Here is an 18,210-nt window from a genome sequence, read left to right as displayed (position 1 = left end):
TCTTAAAAATTGGGATGCTAGTACAAAATGCTGCTTTCATCTGCAGGTGGTGATCGGTCCTAGAAGTCTACAGTAAGTACACACCGGTGACAAGCAGGTGCCCGAGCGTAGCTCCTGGCTAAAACAACACAAGGCAAAGCTCCAAGAATAATTCTCTTTCTGTAAGTCCAACGTTTGAGGTATCTTCCCTCAGTGTTAAGTTCCAGTCTCTCTGTTCTGCTGTAGGCAATACTGAGAATAATTTGCATGCTGGATCTTATTTAACAGATTTTTGCAAGGAGCTTTGGCAACCTGATTTTCTAAACTGTTGGTTAATCTCAAATTATGATCGTTATTTTGGATTTGGTTTTGTTTTAAATCAGAATGCCACAGCTGTTCCCTTCTACAACAAGAGTGTTAGAAATTTCTCATCTATTCTGCTCTGTGCATTGGCTTTCTGCTGAATGCTGTTAGGTGCTGGGGGCTTCTCATTCCCACTTCTATTCCACCAGGAGCCTACTGCAGAGCCGGCTTGACCCCATTTGAACGAGCTGAGCAAACACAGGTGTTGTGGTGGCTCGGTCCTTGCTGCCTGCTCTGCTCCTGGTGCCACTGGAGGTAGCAGGTCCCTCAGAACTCAGCTCTGACCTGCAGTCGGATTTGACCCTTGTGGGATGAATGACAAGAAGTTGTTCTCACCTTGGGTCTGATTCTGGTTTGCAGTTTTGGAGAGGAGAAGGGGTAAATACAAAATGTGAACGAGATACCCAAGCTGGGGAAGCCGAAGTCCAGGAGCAGAGAAGACCAGTCCTGGGCTAGGAAGGCAGGTAAGAAACACAGTCCAGGAGTAAGGCGGAACATCTCCTGGGGGATGCCCACGATGCTGTGGCATCGCTTGGGTGGGAAGGTGGAGGAGGATGGTCCTGGGGGCTGGAGCGGGGCCGATTCTGGTGCACCACGAGGCAGAAACTGCACCTGCAGAGCCAGGAGCAGCGACGTGGCTGCAGCCGAGCGGTGTGTGAGCAGCCAGGCTGCAAAGGGAACTGCCGAGGGCGACCATCGCCTCAGGTCGGATGTATCAGCCCGGCAGGGCCGCAGCTGCTGCAGAGCTCAGGCCTTGGTTTGCCTGCGTTACATCTCGCAGGGGGTGAGGCAGCTCTGGGGCGATGCTCGTGGGTGGTGCAATGGTGCCTAGGAAGTTTTGTTAAATGTAGAAATGTCCTTTCATCGTGTCTGATATGCATTTGGTGGCAGTGGATGTTAGCTGCGTATGTTCTGTTTAAATCTGTTTTACTTCTTCAGGTCGAGAGTATAAGATTGAGCCTTTGGGTTTGTGAGCACGTTTTAACCCCCAATTTTTTTATCTGCATTTTTATCTTTTTCCTGATGGTGTGAAACCCATCTTGGTGCTTTCTGTGTTGCTCTGTTTCATGTGAAGACTAAATTCCTACTAGTTTTTTCAGCTGATTTAAGGGCTGTTAGCACTGAGATGCCGTAAGGCTTTTCTGTGACATCCGAAGTCCTCCTCCAATTTCTCTTTGTGGGTTCTGGGAAAGTAAGAGGGACAGGAATATCTCGTCTTGGGCTTCCCAGAGGGAAAGATTGCCATTATTACTGAGGAAAATCTCCGAGGCTGTGTCCAAATGTAGTCTGAGTTCTCTCCCCAGCCTCTCATTTCAGAAAGGAGTCCAACCCATGCCGGTGGTATGTGCCGGGTATGAATATGGAGGCAACGCAATGCATTTTTCTGCTTTTATTAGGAATGAAACTGAGGTCTCCATTTCAAAATGATATTGAATATTTGCAACACCTTTCTTTCACTAAAGCCTTTGATGACAGCAGCAGCATAAACCTGAATGTCCTCGCCGCCCACTTGTAATGCTGCTAACCAGGTATTTCAGATACAGACTCGGTGTTTTCTTATTTCCAGTGTTAGATGCTACCTTAAGGTTGCCAGCAAGGCAGTTAGAAGCAGATACATTGGGAAGGAAAGTGTGAATAGAAAATTGTTTGTTTCTGAACTGATTTCCTTTCCCAAATTACGTGAACAAGATATTAGAAAAAATAATTTAAAAAAAAAAGGCACTAAGAACCTTATGCAAGAAAAATTACAGGGTTTGATACCGTTCTAATATAGAGGTGAGGAGGATTAATAGCTTTAGAGGTCTGTCTACACAAGAAATTGCAGACATCAATTTTAATCACATTTCAACTCTTTATGGGGACACTTGTTTCCTGGTCAGCGCACAACATTCACTTTCATCTCCTGCTGAGGGATCCTTCAGGAGGAAGAGGAGGAGGAGGACCTCTGCCCCCTTTCTCTGTGGTTTATCCTGCATTTCCTTTAGGGAGAGTTTCTCCCGCTGACATCTCTGCCCTGACCCCTGCCTGCCACAGTGGCACGCTGGTGGCAGGGAACACTGTGCTGTGGTGGCCAGGCTCCAGGAACGACTCCTCGCGTGGTGCCCATCACTTTATAAAGCATCTGAAGGTGCCAAGTTGAATATTTTCTCTACCGCAGGTTCCTCCTTAAGTCTCCTTCAAATCCCTGCCCTGTGGAGGAATGGGAGGAAGCCGTGGCTATGGCAGTGACCAATGTTCCAACACAGTTCCCCCAAATCCTTTATTAATGGGTGAAACACTCGTAGCTTCTCTCTAATTCAGCAATCAGAAATTTAGACATGGATCATGCCTACGTTTGTGCCTCCCTCCTGCCTTCTCGCTGGTGTGCAAATGAATTTTTAAAAGAGCCTGGGGTGAGCGTTTAAGTCATTCGTTTAACAAGGCTCTTTAAAAGCTTCTTTTCTAACCTGCCAAATTATAGGATGGTTATAATTTAAGTCTTTCAACATTCAAGAAAGTGCCTGCTGCATGTTGGAGCATTAGCACCCCTCAATGCTGAGCAATTCGAGCGTGGGGCTTCAGGATCAGCCGGGGCTCCGCTCGGAAAGAGATCTGTCTGCGGCCACAGGGGCTCTGTGGCTTGCAGAGCGCTAATTAGGGGAAATGCTTGCAAAAGACTGATTTTCCAACACTTCTGGCTACAATATATTTCAAGTGCTTTGCTAATGGTGAGGGCTCTGTCAGCGGAGGCGGCGTTTCGTGTTTGCCACCCAGTGCTCCTTTCATGTCCGCCTTCTCCGGCGTTGTGAGGGCAGAGAGCCTTGCACTGAAAAACCACGACTCGGCCAGGCCCTGAGAAAGCAAGGGGGGCTTTCCGCTGGAGCCACACGCACCCTCCAAAACTAATTTTCATTATTATTATTTTTTGAACCCCAAAAATCAAGTGGCTCCATAAAGTCCTACAGCTCGTCACCGCTGTCGCAGAGCAGGCACGGGCAGGAGAGGGCCGAGGGCTGCTGCAGCGCCCTGGGGTAGGCCCCGTTATGTCCTTCGCCACGTTTGGGGACGCTGAGGAGCAGATTTTGGGTGTACTTGTCCCATCTGCTGTCACCCTGCCTCCTTCCTCATACCTCTGTACGTTTGAATTGGCAAATATCTCCAGTGTCCTTGCGTATATCCTTAGTATTCTGTCTGAGAGACTCCGGGGACAACGTGTTGTGCTTCTGGGCTAGGAAATGCTGTCCTGGGCTTGTGTGGCGGGTCCCAGGTGCCCCACTCACCTCATACTGATGCTGAGGACAAAGATTAACCAGACTAGGATGCAATGCAGATCAACATTATAGAAAAACGTGTCTGTTTTAGCTTAGATCCAAAACTTGTGAGGAGTTTTAGGCTGTCACTATGGCAAGCCTGGTTTGTGGAAGCTTTGGCTCGTTTCTAGACAGGGATGAGACCCAGGGCTGGAGTTACATTTCTCCTCGGCCATACACAACAGCTGCATCACCTGTACCTGGCACAAGAGGCCACCCCTACCACCCGGCCCAAAGCCAGGATTGCCCCACACAGCTTCTCCGCGTGCACTACAGGAGCTGGACTTGGCGTGGCTTCTGCTGAGGTACAGCATGTAGGGAAGGGTGCCATGGACAAGCTAGCACAGAGGAAGGGGTGTAGCTCTTCCATAATGCCTTGTAGCTGCTCCTTCCTCACAGTAAGCATGATGCTGTGTGTCCCTCCTGTGTGCGCTGTGGTTCTGGTGACACCCTGCTCAGGGTGGCCCTGCTGGGGCAGGGCTTGGAGCAGAAGGACCCCGAGGCTCCTGCCAGCCTCAGCCATCATGTGAGGCTGTGACCTCCCCAGCAGGACGGGTGGCAGCCGGTGCCAAGCCCTTCCTTGGGGTTTCATGATATTGCCCTGTGTTTCGGTCTTGTAGCAATAATCAAAACACTTGAATAGATAAAAACAGGCTGAGGAAATACACTGTTGGCGCCTGTCATGCCTTATCAGTGCAGGCGCACCCCAACAGAGCTTGGGTATTAATGTTCCTAACCAAAATCAGAAGCATCTGTGCATAGTATAGAGCAGTAAGCCACCGTTATCTTTATTTTTCATTTGTTGTAATGAAATCTCATTGGAATGCCGGGGTTTAAAATTTTGTTCCTTAAACAACAGCAACAAAACTTGATTAGGAATGAATGTCTTTCTAACTAGTCAATTTTTGCTTTATGCCTTGAGCAATTTGAAGAAATTAGTGGTGAATAGGAAAATTTGTCAGTGTTGTGAATAATTATACCTGCAATTATTAAACACTTGTTATTAAAGCTGATCATAAAGCCAGCAATTTCTGTTCTGGCTGCATACTGATAATATTAAGGATGCCAAGAGAAACACAATGGAGATGATTGGAGATCTTAGTGGGACATAAGGAAGAAAGCTGGCTTTTATTTAGCCTAACAAGGGAACTGTTGGAGAGGATTTAATTGAAGCATTTTGTATATTGAAGCATATTGCAATAACAGGCCCAGTGTGAGAGGGAGGGGATCGCTCAAGACTAATGGCAAAAGTTAAAACGTGCCATTGTGGCTCCGTGGTTTCTTTAGCTGGGCCTCTCCGGAGGTCTTTGGTCACAGGAACGTCGTGGCTGCCATTTTACACCTGAGGTAAGAGGAGAAAAGCCTGACCACTACACGGGGGAATGGATGAATGAAAACTCACAGAATACTGTTTTTCCACAAACGCCAAGTTGACCTCAAGAGCAGAGATGAGCAGAGTGAAAACTCCTATTTTCTGAATGACCTCAGCGCCAATGGAGAGATTAAGGGGCAGCACTGGGATGTCTCCGTTACGCAGGTCTCCACCTAATGCCTCCAGATAGACAGAAATATTTTCCTTCTGCTGCTATAGAGGAGATGAAACTCCACTAGAGGAAAATAATGGGTATTAACTTCCAAAAGGATGGTGATTTGGTCTGAAATAAAACTCCTGCAGCTGGCAATACGTGCTGGAGTTGTACAATCAAGTAGTGAATTACCTGCAAAACTGCTACAGGGGAGGGCTTTGAAGCTGTGAATGGGGGGAAAGTGTGCCATAATCCATTTAACAACTGATAATGCAAATCACAAGGGGGGGAAAGAAAAAAAAAAAGAAAAAAAGAGAGGAGGAAAATAAATTAAGTTCCTAAAATGTTGTTGAGTATTTATGGGGAGGGTATAGGTTTACCGACACTTCGTACAAGAACCTGACTGTTAATCCCGTGGCCCCAGAGGAGCACCAGTCCAGGTCATTGCCATCGGCCAGCCCCTGCTCCCGTGGCAGCTATGGCATGATGTCGCGGGTTTTTGCATGGCCAAGCTTGGCTGGGGTGTTGGGATTTGCTTCCTGCCCCAATCTTCACTGGTGCCCTCGTTGGGAACCATGAACCGACCCCTACGACGTTGTCAGTGCATTTTAAGACCCACAAAGATCAGGGAGAAAGAGTCCATGTTCTTGCATTAAACACATCTCAGGGTCTTCCTTTTGTGCTCTCCAACAGCATCGCTGTGGTCTGGTGGCACCCAGAGGCCGACAAAACTCACATGTGGATGGACACGTGCTTTCTGGCCTGGCCGACAACGGGGCTGCATCCCCCATGGGCATTGCTGCCAGTCCTGGAGGTTTTGGAGCTTTTCCAGGTCACTGAGGAACAGCTGCTAAGTCGGAGTAGGTCAGTGATGGAGGGGCTCAAGGCACGCAGTGATGCTGAGCAGGATGGAGAGCAGTGAAGGATGGGTTTTGGAGGAAAGCTCCCGATTTCGAGGAGACGTGCGCCTTGCAAGCAGCAGGTACCTGCATCGGCTGTAGTGGGGGAGCTCGTGTGGAGACGACTGCTTCCCGGCGGTTATATATCTTGGAAGAATGACTTCAAAAATTACCCCCTCAATTAATTTTACATTGAAATTGAACTGGTTTTACATTGCTGTATCTGTTAAGCAGACTGATATACCATTTCGGGTCTGTTTAACTGAAAAGTGATGGAGCTCCTGAAAGCCATCACGTGCTTGCCTTAGCTGAGAGCTGACACGCTGCAAAATATTCTCACTCCTCATGCAGGCAGCCAGGCTCTCTGATGAGCACTGTCCTTATGTCTTAAATGAATTTAAAATCTCTTAGTCCGAATGCTTTATGCTCGCTTAGGACGTGGCAGTGCATCTCCAGGGGCCGTTAACTTTTCGGGGTCACCATGCTGCACTTCACACCGCGCTGCTGGTTAGGGGCTGCATCGATGTTCTCTTCCGACGCAGTTTTAAGAAACGAGAGAAGAAGACAAATGAGAGAATTTTAATAACCTTAAATCATTTTCTAAGGGTCTGTGTAAAAATAGCATCTTGAAATATGAAGATTAACTATTTCAGCGCTGGTGGGAATTTTCGTGTCTCGGAACCAGCTCAGCTTACCAGGCGTGAACTTGCACGGCCTCCTGGTTGGCTTCTTTCTCTTTCCAAAGGAAGCGGCCGAGCAGCACCTTGCCCAGTCCCTGCACCTTCTCTCCAGTACACCAGAGGCTGCTGCTCCACCTGGTGCTCCCCCAAGGGGTCTTGAAGGTATTTTCAGCCTCGTCAGGATGGAATCACCATTTATCCCACGTGGCCGTACCTATTCTGCGACGGGCTGACTGCTCCTTGCTAAGCATCCTTCCCCACTGATAATACTGCCTCCAGGTTTAACATCGCTCCTCCAGCAGGACTGGTGCTGAGGCTGCCACTGTGAGTTAATTAGCACTGAATTATGTGCTGCGGAGGCTTCCTACGATAAGTGAGGTGAGAGCAGAAAGCAGTGATGCAAGAGCATACGCTGAGTAGTAAAATTAATAACTGGGGATCTGGTGCGAGACATACAGGAAAAATCCCTGGCTACAGATTACTGCTTCAGTCCTCCACTTGCCTCCTACCTCACCAACCCCCGGGGAGCCTGCGACCACGCTCTCTTGTTCTGTTTTTAATTGCTCATGCTTGCGTTTTGCTTTGCGTGCAGCAGAGCCTGAAGCAAAGCCCACGATGCTGCTCCGCCAGAGGACGCATGCTCTGCCTCCCAGGAGAACTCGCACAGGTGACGGCTTGCTCAAGAAGTGACCCGTGGCATCTGCCTGTAAATACTGAGCTGGCCCCGTGCGGCACCAAGGGGCACGGGCAAGGCCGACAGCCCTGCAGGGACGGGGCAGGCAGTCAGGCAGTGTCAGGAGATGTGTGCTGAGCCCGTGAGCTGCCCCTGGCTCGTCCCCAGGCCGCACGTGGCTGCAAAGCCCCGGGGTCAGCATCCTCCTGCAGGGACAGGGTGGCAGCCCCCAGCTTGCCCCTGGCCACCTACGCTGCCCCACCTGCCTCGCGCCCGGCTCCAAGCCCTGGATGCACTTTGAAGAACTATAAATCAATAAAAATGAGCGTGCTGCAGGATTTCAGTGTGTCGGAGGCAGATTAAAAGGCTGTAACATTCAGGAGTAAACAAAAACATCACGAGAGATTTATTCTGAAACAGCGTCGGTGTTCCCGGTGCTCCCTGCACCCATTAGCACAAAAGGGTAGTAAGTATGCAATCTGCCACTGCTCCGTACACAGCGTGCTGCTGGACTGATGCTCGCACCTAATTCAGATGCATGTTGTGCCCTCTGGATGCACCGCGGAGCTTTGGGAAGCAAGGGCATTAAATAAATACGCAGCCAGAGAGCAAGGCTGCAGGACTGGCGCTGCTGTAAAGCCGGGCTCTGCGCGGTGCTCCGGCTGCGTGTGCTGTGCGTAGCTGGTGGTCATCGCCACCCGTGGGTGCTGCCCTGGAGTCCTTCCCTTATGGTACTCCAGCTCCTCGATGGCCAAACTGAGCCAGTTCAGTGCCTCAGCGCCCACAACCATGTTACGCTGCAGGGGAGGTGACCGGAGCTCCCTCCATCGCCATCCTCCTCCTCTCCACTTTTCCAGACTCGAGGAGTTTCTCTTGCAGGCTGAGGCTGATGTTCTCCACGTCAACAGTTGGACTTGATGACCTCAGAGGACTTTTCCAACCTAAATGATTTTCTATGATCCTACTAAAGAAGACCCAGCCACACGGGCTGATGTCCACGCTATTTTGCTGTGTATTACCTCCCAGTCTTTAATTCAATCATGAACCCTAAGAGACTGGGCAAAGCTTCCCTGAGAAGAGGCGTCCTACAAGCTGACTGTGGTAGAGCCTGGGGCTGGATTTATTAATTTTCCCTTAAAACGTCTGGCATTGATTGCTCCGATACAGGCAGAGGAGCTGGTCTGACCTTGCTGGACATCAAAGTCTACCCTGCAAGACTGGATGTTAATGTTTTAAAGAAATCCGTGCTGCATCCAAGTGTGTACAGGATATGCGTATGGCTTCCCCACAGATTGATCAAAAGGAAAACCAAAAAGGAGACAAACATCTTCTGGGGTGAGCTTTCTGTTTGTTTTCTTAGGGCACCGACTGAAATTTATCCATTAAACCAAGCATCCATTGCTTACAAAACCATGGGGTATTATGAAATCCTGAGCTCGAGGAGGTCAGCAGAAAGGCTCCAGCAAGGCTAAATCAAGCTTCAAATAAATGTGGTTTTGGTTTGCGGCAAACCTCTGGAGAAGAAATTCCAGAGAAATGGTATAAAGTTTAGCGCGAGTTCCATGAGATTTTGGGAAGCAGTGAGGGGCCACATGCTGTACCTGCTGCAAGCCCGTCCCCCGGGGAGGCAGGGGAAGGAAAACATGCCTCGATTAATTCGGTGTGGTGCCTTAAATCGGGGTCTTCCTCAGGTAACCCGAGGCCTCAGTGCTAGGCACTAACAGCATTTGTAACCATCGCATTAGAGGACAGTGCTAAATGAGGATTAAATGATTAATTTTGTTGTTTACTGTGCAGTTGCAATGCTTATTCCCAGATGCAAAGACTTGAACTGCATTAGAAAACACTCGCCGTCTCACAAAATAAATGCCCTAATTTGTCTTTTTTTTTTTTTTTTTCCTTACTGGTCTTTAAAAAATAATTACAAATAGATCTTTTCTTTCTGCCCTTTCCCCACCTCCCTGCAAACAATGGCGTGTCCAAGGGCATCTCTCGGCTACAGCTGCTGCTACCTGCACGAGAATATATTACAGGCTTCACCTCCAGGATCACCTTGGAAACGGCGGAGCAGCTTTATGCGGTGTCCAGAGGAGACCTGGCCGTGGTGCAGGGCGTTGAAAAGGGCATTGCCCTTCTCCAGAGCGCTCTCGATCCTCTGTTCATGGGTCACGGTCCCCGGGTGGGTGCATCCTGGCGTGGTGCTGGCACATCCAGCCCTGGCTCCACAGCTGCGGGCACAGCGCGGTGAGCGGGGATGCACCAGCGTCTGCCCCAAGTGCTGGGTGATGGGGCTGGGAAGTTGTTTCAGGTCCTGCATTAATAACGGAGGTGGAGGTTGTCAAGCTCTCTGCTTTGTTATCACCAGGAGAAGTCTTCGCACCGTGAAGGAGTGGAGGGAGCCCGCTGCTACCGCAGCAGGGGAGCTGATGGCAAGGCACCCACAGCTGCACCGTGCTGAAATCCATCCCTGCCTCCACCGCCTGGCGTCCGCCTGGAAAGGAACGGCCTCAAAAACCTACGGCCAGTGGTGGGCAAAATGGCAACGCATCCATTCGGCCTCTCGTGGCAAGGGTTCAGACATTAACGACACAGCAGGAAAGAACTATAAATTCCCCTGGGAAGAACACACGAGAGAATATACACACGATGAGCTCAGGCTGTTGTTTCTACCTTCTTTCAGCCACAGCTTTTCCAAGGGGTTACCACCCATGCTCACTCTGTGCACGTGGGACAGCTCTGCTGGCTGCTGCAGGGACGGCTGTGCTATCTCTGCAGCGGTTTGGCCACTCTGGAGATCGCTTCCAACACACAGCCGTAAGGTGAAGCAAAGGCCTGGTATAGGTCAGGCTCATATCTTTCATCTCACTGCAAACCAAGGGGGTGCTACTTGTTTTACCCAAGCACCAGGGAATTTTGCAAGAGCCATCCTAACACTTGGGTGGAGCGCAGAAGTGATGGCAGGGTGGAGGGGAGATGTCACCGTGCCGAAAGGAGTGGGGGAGTGTTGCAGCCAGTGGGGGCATGACAGATACGAAATGACCTACACTTTGTAACATTTTCACCAAAAAAATATATATTTCAGTAATGGGGATGCTGATGAGAGTGAACCCAGAAAAACAGCAGAGGTCAACAGAGACTGCGTGACTGGGGGTCAGAGAGGGAGAGCGCTAATTGTCTTCAGAGGGCCCGCTTGTGAGCTGTTTGCAGTATTTCTACCTGCCTTTACCTCTTGAGGAGGTACAGCGATGCTGTAAGAGCAGGGCTGTGGGCGTGTTGGTGGTTCGGTGGTCTGGGTGCACATCCAGGAGCTGCAGAGGAGCCCCCTGGCCACGCAGCGGGTCCAGCGGCCTTGCTGTACGGGCAGGAACCATACAGCGCTGATCAACCCCGCTGCTGGGCAAAGCAGAGCTCTTTTATCGGAACAAGGTGAGTTTATGGGGACGATAACCTCAGCGTTTGTTTTTTTTTTTATTCATGGGTGTTGAGGATTTCAGCTGAAGGCTGAGCTCGGGGATCGGCACCAGGAGCATCCCTGGTGCTGCAAGGCCAGGACCAACTTCCCCCGCCCCGGTTACAACTGGGGGAAATTAGAGAGGAAACGGGCGCTTGGCGTTGCCATGGATACTGCGCGGCCGGCCCTGCCGAGAAGGAAAAGGTTACAGAAATCTGGATGCATCCTGAAAGCGCTGCAAATGGTTTTGTTTTTTCAAAGAAAAAAGTTCCTTTGCTTGTGCAGAGGTGACATGGGTGGCCTCGCAGTTTCTGCCTTCTGCTCCCCCACCCTCGCCCCATCCCCTCTTTGCTGTGGAGCGCTGCTGGCTCTGCGTCCACTGCTGCAACCGAACCCCCAGAAATGCCTTCAACAATCTCCTTCTTCCTCCCCTGTCTCCGGCCACCACCTCCCCTCTCCCTGCCCACCTCCCGGCTCCTGTGGGGCTTCCAGCCCCGCGGGGTTGGCGGCAGCAGCTCCTTTCTTTCTCTCATCTGGCGCAGGACATCGCAGCCTGGACGTCACCACCTTCTCCCTTTCTTCCTTCCTCTCTTTGGTAAGCTTCTTCATGGGAGACAGCAAACAAACCCAAACCAGTCCCCGCCTTGGCCCACAGCTGAACCCAAATATGTTCGCATTTCTCCCCAAAAGCCCTTGTGATGCCCCTAGCAGGCAGCTATTCGCCACCACATCCCAGGCGTCACTGCCAGATTGCGAAGCGCCCTCAAGAATGCCCTTCTTGCATCTCCTCTGCTTCCCCTCTTCTTTCTGTTCTTACCAATAATTACAGCCGAGGGCGAGACAAAGCCATCATTGTACTTGCCCTCTAAGGATAACATGGGGGAAATGCTGTAAAAACTCACCCGAGTTAGCTGGTCAGAGCAGGGGAGACTTATCCCTGCAGTAAAACAGCAACAGCGGGGCTTTTGCCAATTTCACACAGAACTAAAAAAATGTCAGTGAGATTCTCAGGGAAACAGGGTCCCATTTTAAAACCTGGGAGGGGAAGAAGCTTTTGCTTTAGCATTTAAGAACGTGCTTCGGGTGAACTCAGACAGCTCTATTCCCCTGAGTTATGGCAGCCCAGAGTCGTACTGAGCGGAAAGTGCTACAGCTCCGCTGGCTTCAAATTCAGCACCTCACCCTGAGTGAAGAAACTGGTACTGTATCTTTTTGTGAGGCTTTAACAGTAAAATCACTATGGAAATATTATTTGTAACTGGTAGAACTCGAACATTTATTAAACTGCTGTGAGATAGTGATTTAGTATTTAATTGCCATTAAGAAAAAAAAATCCTAAAGTGATTTAATAAATGTTTGAGGGATGGTGCTTTAGCAAGCCCTCACAAATGCTGTGACAAGGCAGTGGATGTATAACCCTTTATAGCAGGATCTGAATTGCCCAAATGTTAAGCCATCTTCACACATGATGACAAACAGTACAGCTTCTGAAGTGTTGCCAATATTAGATACCGCTTCTTAGGTGGTTTTACAGAGATTTTATTTGTGCCTCATTTAATTTCCACCATATTTTCCACTGACTTCTTACACAATGCTACTGGTATGTTTTGTAGGAGAAAGCCATCATTTAATTCAACTAAGGTAGCCTTTTTGACAGATCAACCTACTTTGTAGATAAGATTTATATGGTCTTTGCAATCATCCATGATTTATTTTGAAAACAAAGCGCTAGATAACACACTGGAGAGGCTGGGAAGGAAGATTTGTACGGTGTTTTTTATTTCCATTTTACCCAAGGGAACCTGAGGCCAAGGAGGTTAAATAAATGCTCAGAGTCACACGGGGCACTGGGCAGAAAAGGAAATTCAACCCAGACCTCTGCACGTCCTAAACTAGAGCAGTAGCACAAGGAACGTCAAGTGGGTAACCTTGGTCAGGGTATTCTCAGCAAAAGTCTTCTTTCAAGAAACAAATTCCTGGCAGTCCTTCCCCTGCTAGCTTTCGAAGCTTTCACACTGCCAAAAAATGAACTGCTCTCTTTGACAAAGCTTTCGAATTCATTCAGGCTGAATCTGTTTCCCCTTCTGGATTTCAGTTATTAACCACTATTTTTATCTCTGGCACATCCAGCCACCACGTATCCTTAAATAAAGCCACTTCCCGCTTTTTCCTTTTGCACTTTGAGGTAGATAGAATTGCTTGAAACGTAGACATGCAGAAAGGCGACTCGTCTTTGAGAAGTACAGGATTTCCAGGTAAATTTTCAGCACGGAGTACTTCTTGCAGCAGCAAGTAGTTTTACTGGAGCACGTGATGTGCTGCGAGGAGTGTTTTTATACACCATTTATTTGCAGACATGTATTGAAATATCTCTTCTTTGTTCCAGCCTGTTTCCAATTTAGTCACCGAGAAATAAAAGAATCCTGAGAATACACCCATCTCTTATCTGGCACAACAGCGATGTCAGATTTTTAATTTTGAATGAGATGACAAAAGTGCTTCATTAGACAAAGAGAGGGAGCTGCTATATGGGCTGGAGAAGCTGGGATGTGATGGAATATTCTTACAGCGTGCAATAAGTGTATGTACTGCTATCACAACCAAAGCCAGCTAGTCTGCTCCATTTGGCTTCAGCTGGAATCAATCGGCTACATCAACGTAGATGTTTTCCAAGGGGGAAGAGAAAATTTCTCATTTGTCAATTAGCCTTGACTCAGGTACCAGTTAGCCACCATGGGGAAGACTGACCCTTGAAAACACAGTTTCTGACTATTTAATGTTGCAGTGCTGTCTCACTGCTGTTCAAAATCATTTGGGCACCATCCTGGAGAGAACTGGGAGTACACGGAAGGAAGAATTGCACAGAAGAAGCCAGAAAGGTGCTGCTTTTGTGGCCAAGCTTGCCAGTATTTACCAGGGGGATCAGAAGAGCAGAAAGCAAAGGAGTGATGCATCAGAGCACGGTGCCTTCAGGCTGCGTTTTGGTGGTCTCTCGATGTTCTCAAGAAGCAGTAGGGTTACATGTGGTGAAACGTTTCCAATGTCCAGTCTTTCCTTCTTCCCCTCCTTTCCCAAACACACAGCGTGTGTCTGACGGGCAGATTCACTCTCTGGAAGGTGATGCTTTAAATGCAAACTTTAGTATACAACTGCACACCGATTTCTCCATGGAGTTAAAGCAAAAGGCATGTTCAAATGTGGATTCTAAATGTAACCAGGGGGATTAATTTCCTTTTTATCCACATACATGAACAGTACAGTACACGCGGTGTTTTTGCTACTTCAAAATAAATAAATAAACTTAGCAAAAGCTCTGAAACCCAGGAGCTGTAGCCCTCTGCTAATGGTTTGTACCCAGAAACAGTGCACATTAACAAGCCCGTCTCTGCTGAAGCTTTTGATATCGCTGTTGCACTTGACAACCCAGACGCTGAAGTGGCTCAGAAAATGTCTCTGCTGGCCTTGCTAATGCGCAAACTGCCTCCTTGCACTTACCGAAATGCCTCTTGCAAGCACATACTGTGCAAACACGTCAGTGTTTATTAAATCTGGGCCTGAGATGTGGAGCGGCCTCAGTCTACTCCGATACCAAGGAAGACGATGTTCTACCCCCTGCAGGGTCAGCTCTTAGCTTGTAAATAAAGCTATATTCTCATTCTTCATCAAGTATATTCCCTTTCTCTGGCAGTTGCACACCCTTGGAGTGATGCCAGCGTTATCTGAATGTGACTTGCCCTTTGGGGAATTTCCTTTAATATTTTCTCTTATAGGGATGGGAGAAGCTCAGAATTATGACACCCTGTATTCATGTAAATACCATGAAATGGTTGTTTACAGTGAGCTGTGCAATAGTCCAGCAAAAAGCCCCACTGTGCTCATGATGGGAAGGGTCTAGAATAACAGGTAGCTCTGAAAGGACCTGCAGCCAAAACCTAGATGTATTTATACTTGCTGCTATGAGATTTCTGGTGCTCAGCATCTTTGGGGATCACGTCATTATATTAACTGCTCAAGTTTTCTGAAGATTGAAAGGCACAGTCTGGACCCTAGGAGACAACATGGAAATGAGTCAACAATCCAGGGGCAAGCCCAGTCAGTTCCGATAATCTCATAAAGCAAACTAAATATTTAAGTTGAAGCACAGACACTTATTGTGGTGAGGATTTCAGTTTGGACTGGAATTTCACAGCTGGTTTTGGTATCTTTGATCTTGAACCAAACTCTAGTCCCCAGATGCCCCAGGCTTTGAGGAACCTCAGAGAAGCCATCTCCGAATCCCGGTCTTCACTGAAATATGCTGCTCTTTGGCAGTGGAAATAAAGTTTCCCATGGGTTTGGACTCTGCATTCCTTCCCTTCCCCTCCCAGCTCTCTCATTTCCTCCCCGCCTGGCCGGGCGAGCGGCAGCATCTTTTATGCCGTGCTTGAAGTTACGCATGGGCAGACTGGCCGGCGGGTTCTTGCCTCTCAGTACAGATAAGAGACTGGAAGTGTTTTTCCCCTTTGTGGGGCTACCCGGGGGACATGCAAGTTAATGTCTGCCTAAAACTTGTCAGATGGCATAACTGGGGGATCTCTGTGTCTGTCAAGTGGGATTGAAAGTGATAGGTGGATTAAAAAAAATCTTAGCTGGTCATTGAGAAAATGTGACAGCATAGGTGTTGGTTTCCTTTGAACACTGTCATTGAAGCAGAATCTTGGTTATAGAAATCAACTTTTCCAGCTTACCTCTTTTTTAATGTTTAAACGGGTATGTTCTGCATCTGAGACCTTCGATCTGAACGCAGGATGAGTCTACCGAATGGTGTTGGGTCATTCAGATTATCCTTGTGTCAGAAGCAAAACCAGCAAAACTTCATTTTGGAGCTTTGTCCTCAATTGTCCTGTAGCCAAAGCATCATGGTTTGGTGCTAGGTGTCTGCAGCACAGCCTGGGGTGCAAAGAAGACAGGCTCATGGGGATCTGAATCCACTCCTGTGAAGAAGCGAGAGGCTTTCAAGGGACATCTTCTCCCTGACTCTGCTCAGGATGGGGATGGAAATAAGGGCTGGCCCATCACAGAAGACCTGGGGAAGAGAGAGGCAGAGATGGAGAACTCAAAACACCCAGGATCGTTGGCTTTTTCATGGTTCTTGCCAGTGTGAGCAAGGCACAGCGCCGTGCCATAACAACCAGTGCCTTGTCATAGCTTCAAAACCCTCAAAAACCAAAGCCTGAAGCGAGTGCCCTGTTTGCTCCTGTCGGCCTGCCCACACGAAGGGCAGGCCTCCTACCAGTTCTGCCCACCACAAGAGCTACGAGCCCTGCTCCTGGCCGAGCCCCACGACACTGGTGCCAGCACTGAGTCCCGACGGCCTGCATTTGGTCTGTGTGTCGCCCTCCCGGCCTGCTCCCCCCAGCGCCATGCCCAGGACGGGGAGTGCCCTCACTTGGCCGGCCTCCCTCCAGAGGGCATTGAATTAGTGGGCAAGCTGTCAAAATGTGAAATGAAGATTCATGCAGTGACCCTGGGCTTCCTGAGGGCAGCAGCGGGTAAAGCTCCCGGCCTTGCACCACTGACACCGCTGTTTCCAGGCAAGGCCGTATCCGGCAGAGCCTGATCTGCAGAAGAGTTGTTAATCCTTCAACAACAAAAGTAATTTGTGCCCTCAGTTAAACTTTCCTGTGACAATATGTTCTCCATTACCCAGGATTTTTAAGGCTGGATCTCGAGACCTTCTGGAAATATATGTTGTCATTCAGCAACAAATCTGGGAACATCCTGATAATAAATGAAAATTTAAGAAGGTGGGCAGATAAATTGTTCTTTTCTAGGCTTAAATTCTATGCCTGTAGCATCCTAGGGTTCTCCACTTCCTTCATCCAACTGGGACAGACAAAAGATGCTGCCTGGGACTGCTGCTAGTTCCCTGGTGTCGTGCTGGTGGGGAGACGTCCCATCCAGTGATCCCTCTCTTCTGCCACCAGAGAAAGGTGGCGTGAGCACCCAAACCCCCTCATTCTGCTACTCTGGGTTCAACCGCCCCACAAATGGCAGCCAAAATTCATTAACTTGATTGCTCAGAGCTGACAGCAGTTCGGAGAAGAAGGAAAGAGAAACAAGAAAATGTTATCCCTTATCTCTGCTGGGTTTCTCGGGCACAGAGTGGAAACCTGGGTGATCCATGAGCTCTGCTGAGCATCCTCATGTTATGAGGAGATCTGCTATCACAACCACAACTCTCCTGCATCATATCCCAGCGATAGCGAAAAATAAATTCTTTGGGATATTTTTGAGGAAACAGCTGATAGAAGAGCGACGAGATACTGTTTTTTCCCCTATGGTAATAAATTTAAAAGCCAAAGAAGCAGAAAGATAATCCATAGGAAAGATTCTCAGGCTTCATTGTTCATTTTGATAATGTTAAAAAGCTCAAAATCAACAAGGGCAAAAGCAGAATGTGCTTCCATCGGCAAAATTTACAGTGAAATTAGATGTCTGCTTTACGTGTTAATGGCTGCCAAAAAGTATGCTCTGATCTTTCAGCTGTCATACTCTTGCTTAAAAATGACGGATGGATTCAGCATCTTCTAAAAGGTGAAATGAGAGGGTCAAAAGAGCCCTGAGACCTTTTCTGCAGGAGGAGCTGGATCCAGTTGAAACACTATGTGAACAATTCTGCCCTGACAGGGACTGGCACCAGAACCAACCCCAAAGGTTGGCACTGCTCTCAGGCACCGGCTGCCAGTGCTTAATTTAAGGATTATTGGCAATCTGCGAGGGATGGAGGCAGAAAGAGAAGGCAAGCAGCCTCAGCTGTGTCCTTCAGAGGAGCGGAGAAGCTGGGCACAGGGCTGCCTGGACGGGTAGGGCTGCAAACTGCAAGCAAGGAAATGCAGCTGTGTTTTGCCACTGTGCTGGGACTCTGTGGATAAAGCAGATTGCACTATGGAAATATCCTTTTCACTCCATCAGCTCACCAGCAGAGCTCTGACTGCGTAGGTTAACACCTGCGCTGAAAGGTGGAAATTGGATTTTCTTCTGAAAATCTAGCTGGGAGAGTAAACTTCATTCCCTGCACACTTCATTGTAAGGGCTCAGAGGCAGGCTCGTCCAAGCTGCTCCACTTCATTTTGAACTGCTGCGGGTATTGCTGGTGGGAGATTCTCCGTCTGCGTGCCAGCAGCCTGCAGGCACACCGTTCCCCGTGTGCAGGTAGCGCTTATGATTTTGTTAGGATAAGCTGGAATTGTACAGTCTTAGCTGCTGCCTTTGTACTGATGTGCAGAACATTTCTTTGTAACTAAGAGGCAACAATATCTTGTCATGCAAAGGTGTACCACCTTTCTGTATGAAAAATGTCAGCTCGC

General features: G+C 48.7%; 1 protein-coding gene and 1 long non-coding RNA gene across 2 annotated transcripts; one reads left to right on the top strand and one right to left on the bottom strand.

The window, feature by feature from the left end:
* Positions 1-2,166: 2,166 nt before the first annotated feature.
* Positions 2,167-6,590, bottom strand: LOC121070074. Its single transcript, XR_005819876.1, has 2 exons — positions 3,453-6,590; positions 2,167-2,532 (listed from the first exon to the last, which is right to left on the bottom strand). It is a non-coding gene; the product is annotated as an uncharacterized LOC121070074 (long non-coding RNA).
* A 2,777-nt stretch (positions 6,591-9,367) lies between these two features.
* Positions 9,368-15,323, top strand: LOC121069015. Its single transcript, XM_040554652.1, has 3 exons — positions 9,368-10,836; positions 11,974-12,065; positions 13,586-15,323. Exon 1 carries the CDS (start codon positions 9,381-9,383, stop codon positions 10,461-10,463), a length of 1,083 nt encoding a protein of 360 aa, XP_040410586.1. The 5' UTR covers positions 9,368-9,380; the 3' UTR covers positions 10,464-10,836; positions 11,974-12,065; positions 13,586-15,323.
* The last annotated feature ends 2,887 nt before the right edge of the window (positions 15,324-18,210 follow it).

The sequence above is a fragment of the Cygnus olor genome, chromosome 4 (assembly GCF_009769625.2).
Source record: "Cygnus olor isolate bCygOlo1 chromosome 4, bCygOlo1.pri.v2, whole genome shotgun sequence".
Lineage (NCBI taxonomy): Eukaryota > Metazoa > Chordata > Aves > Anseriformes > Anatidae > Cygnus > Cygnus olor.
The sequence above is the reverse complement of the archived record's forward strand: the minus strand, read 5'-3'. Positions and strand labels throughout refer to the sequence as shown.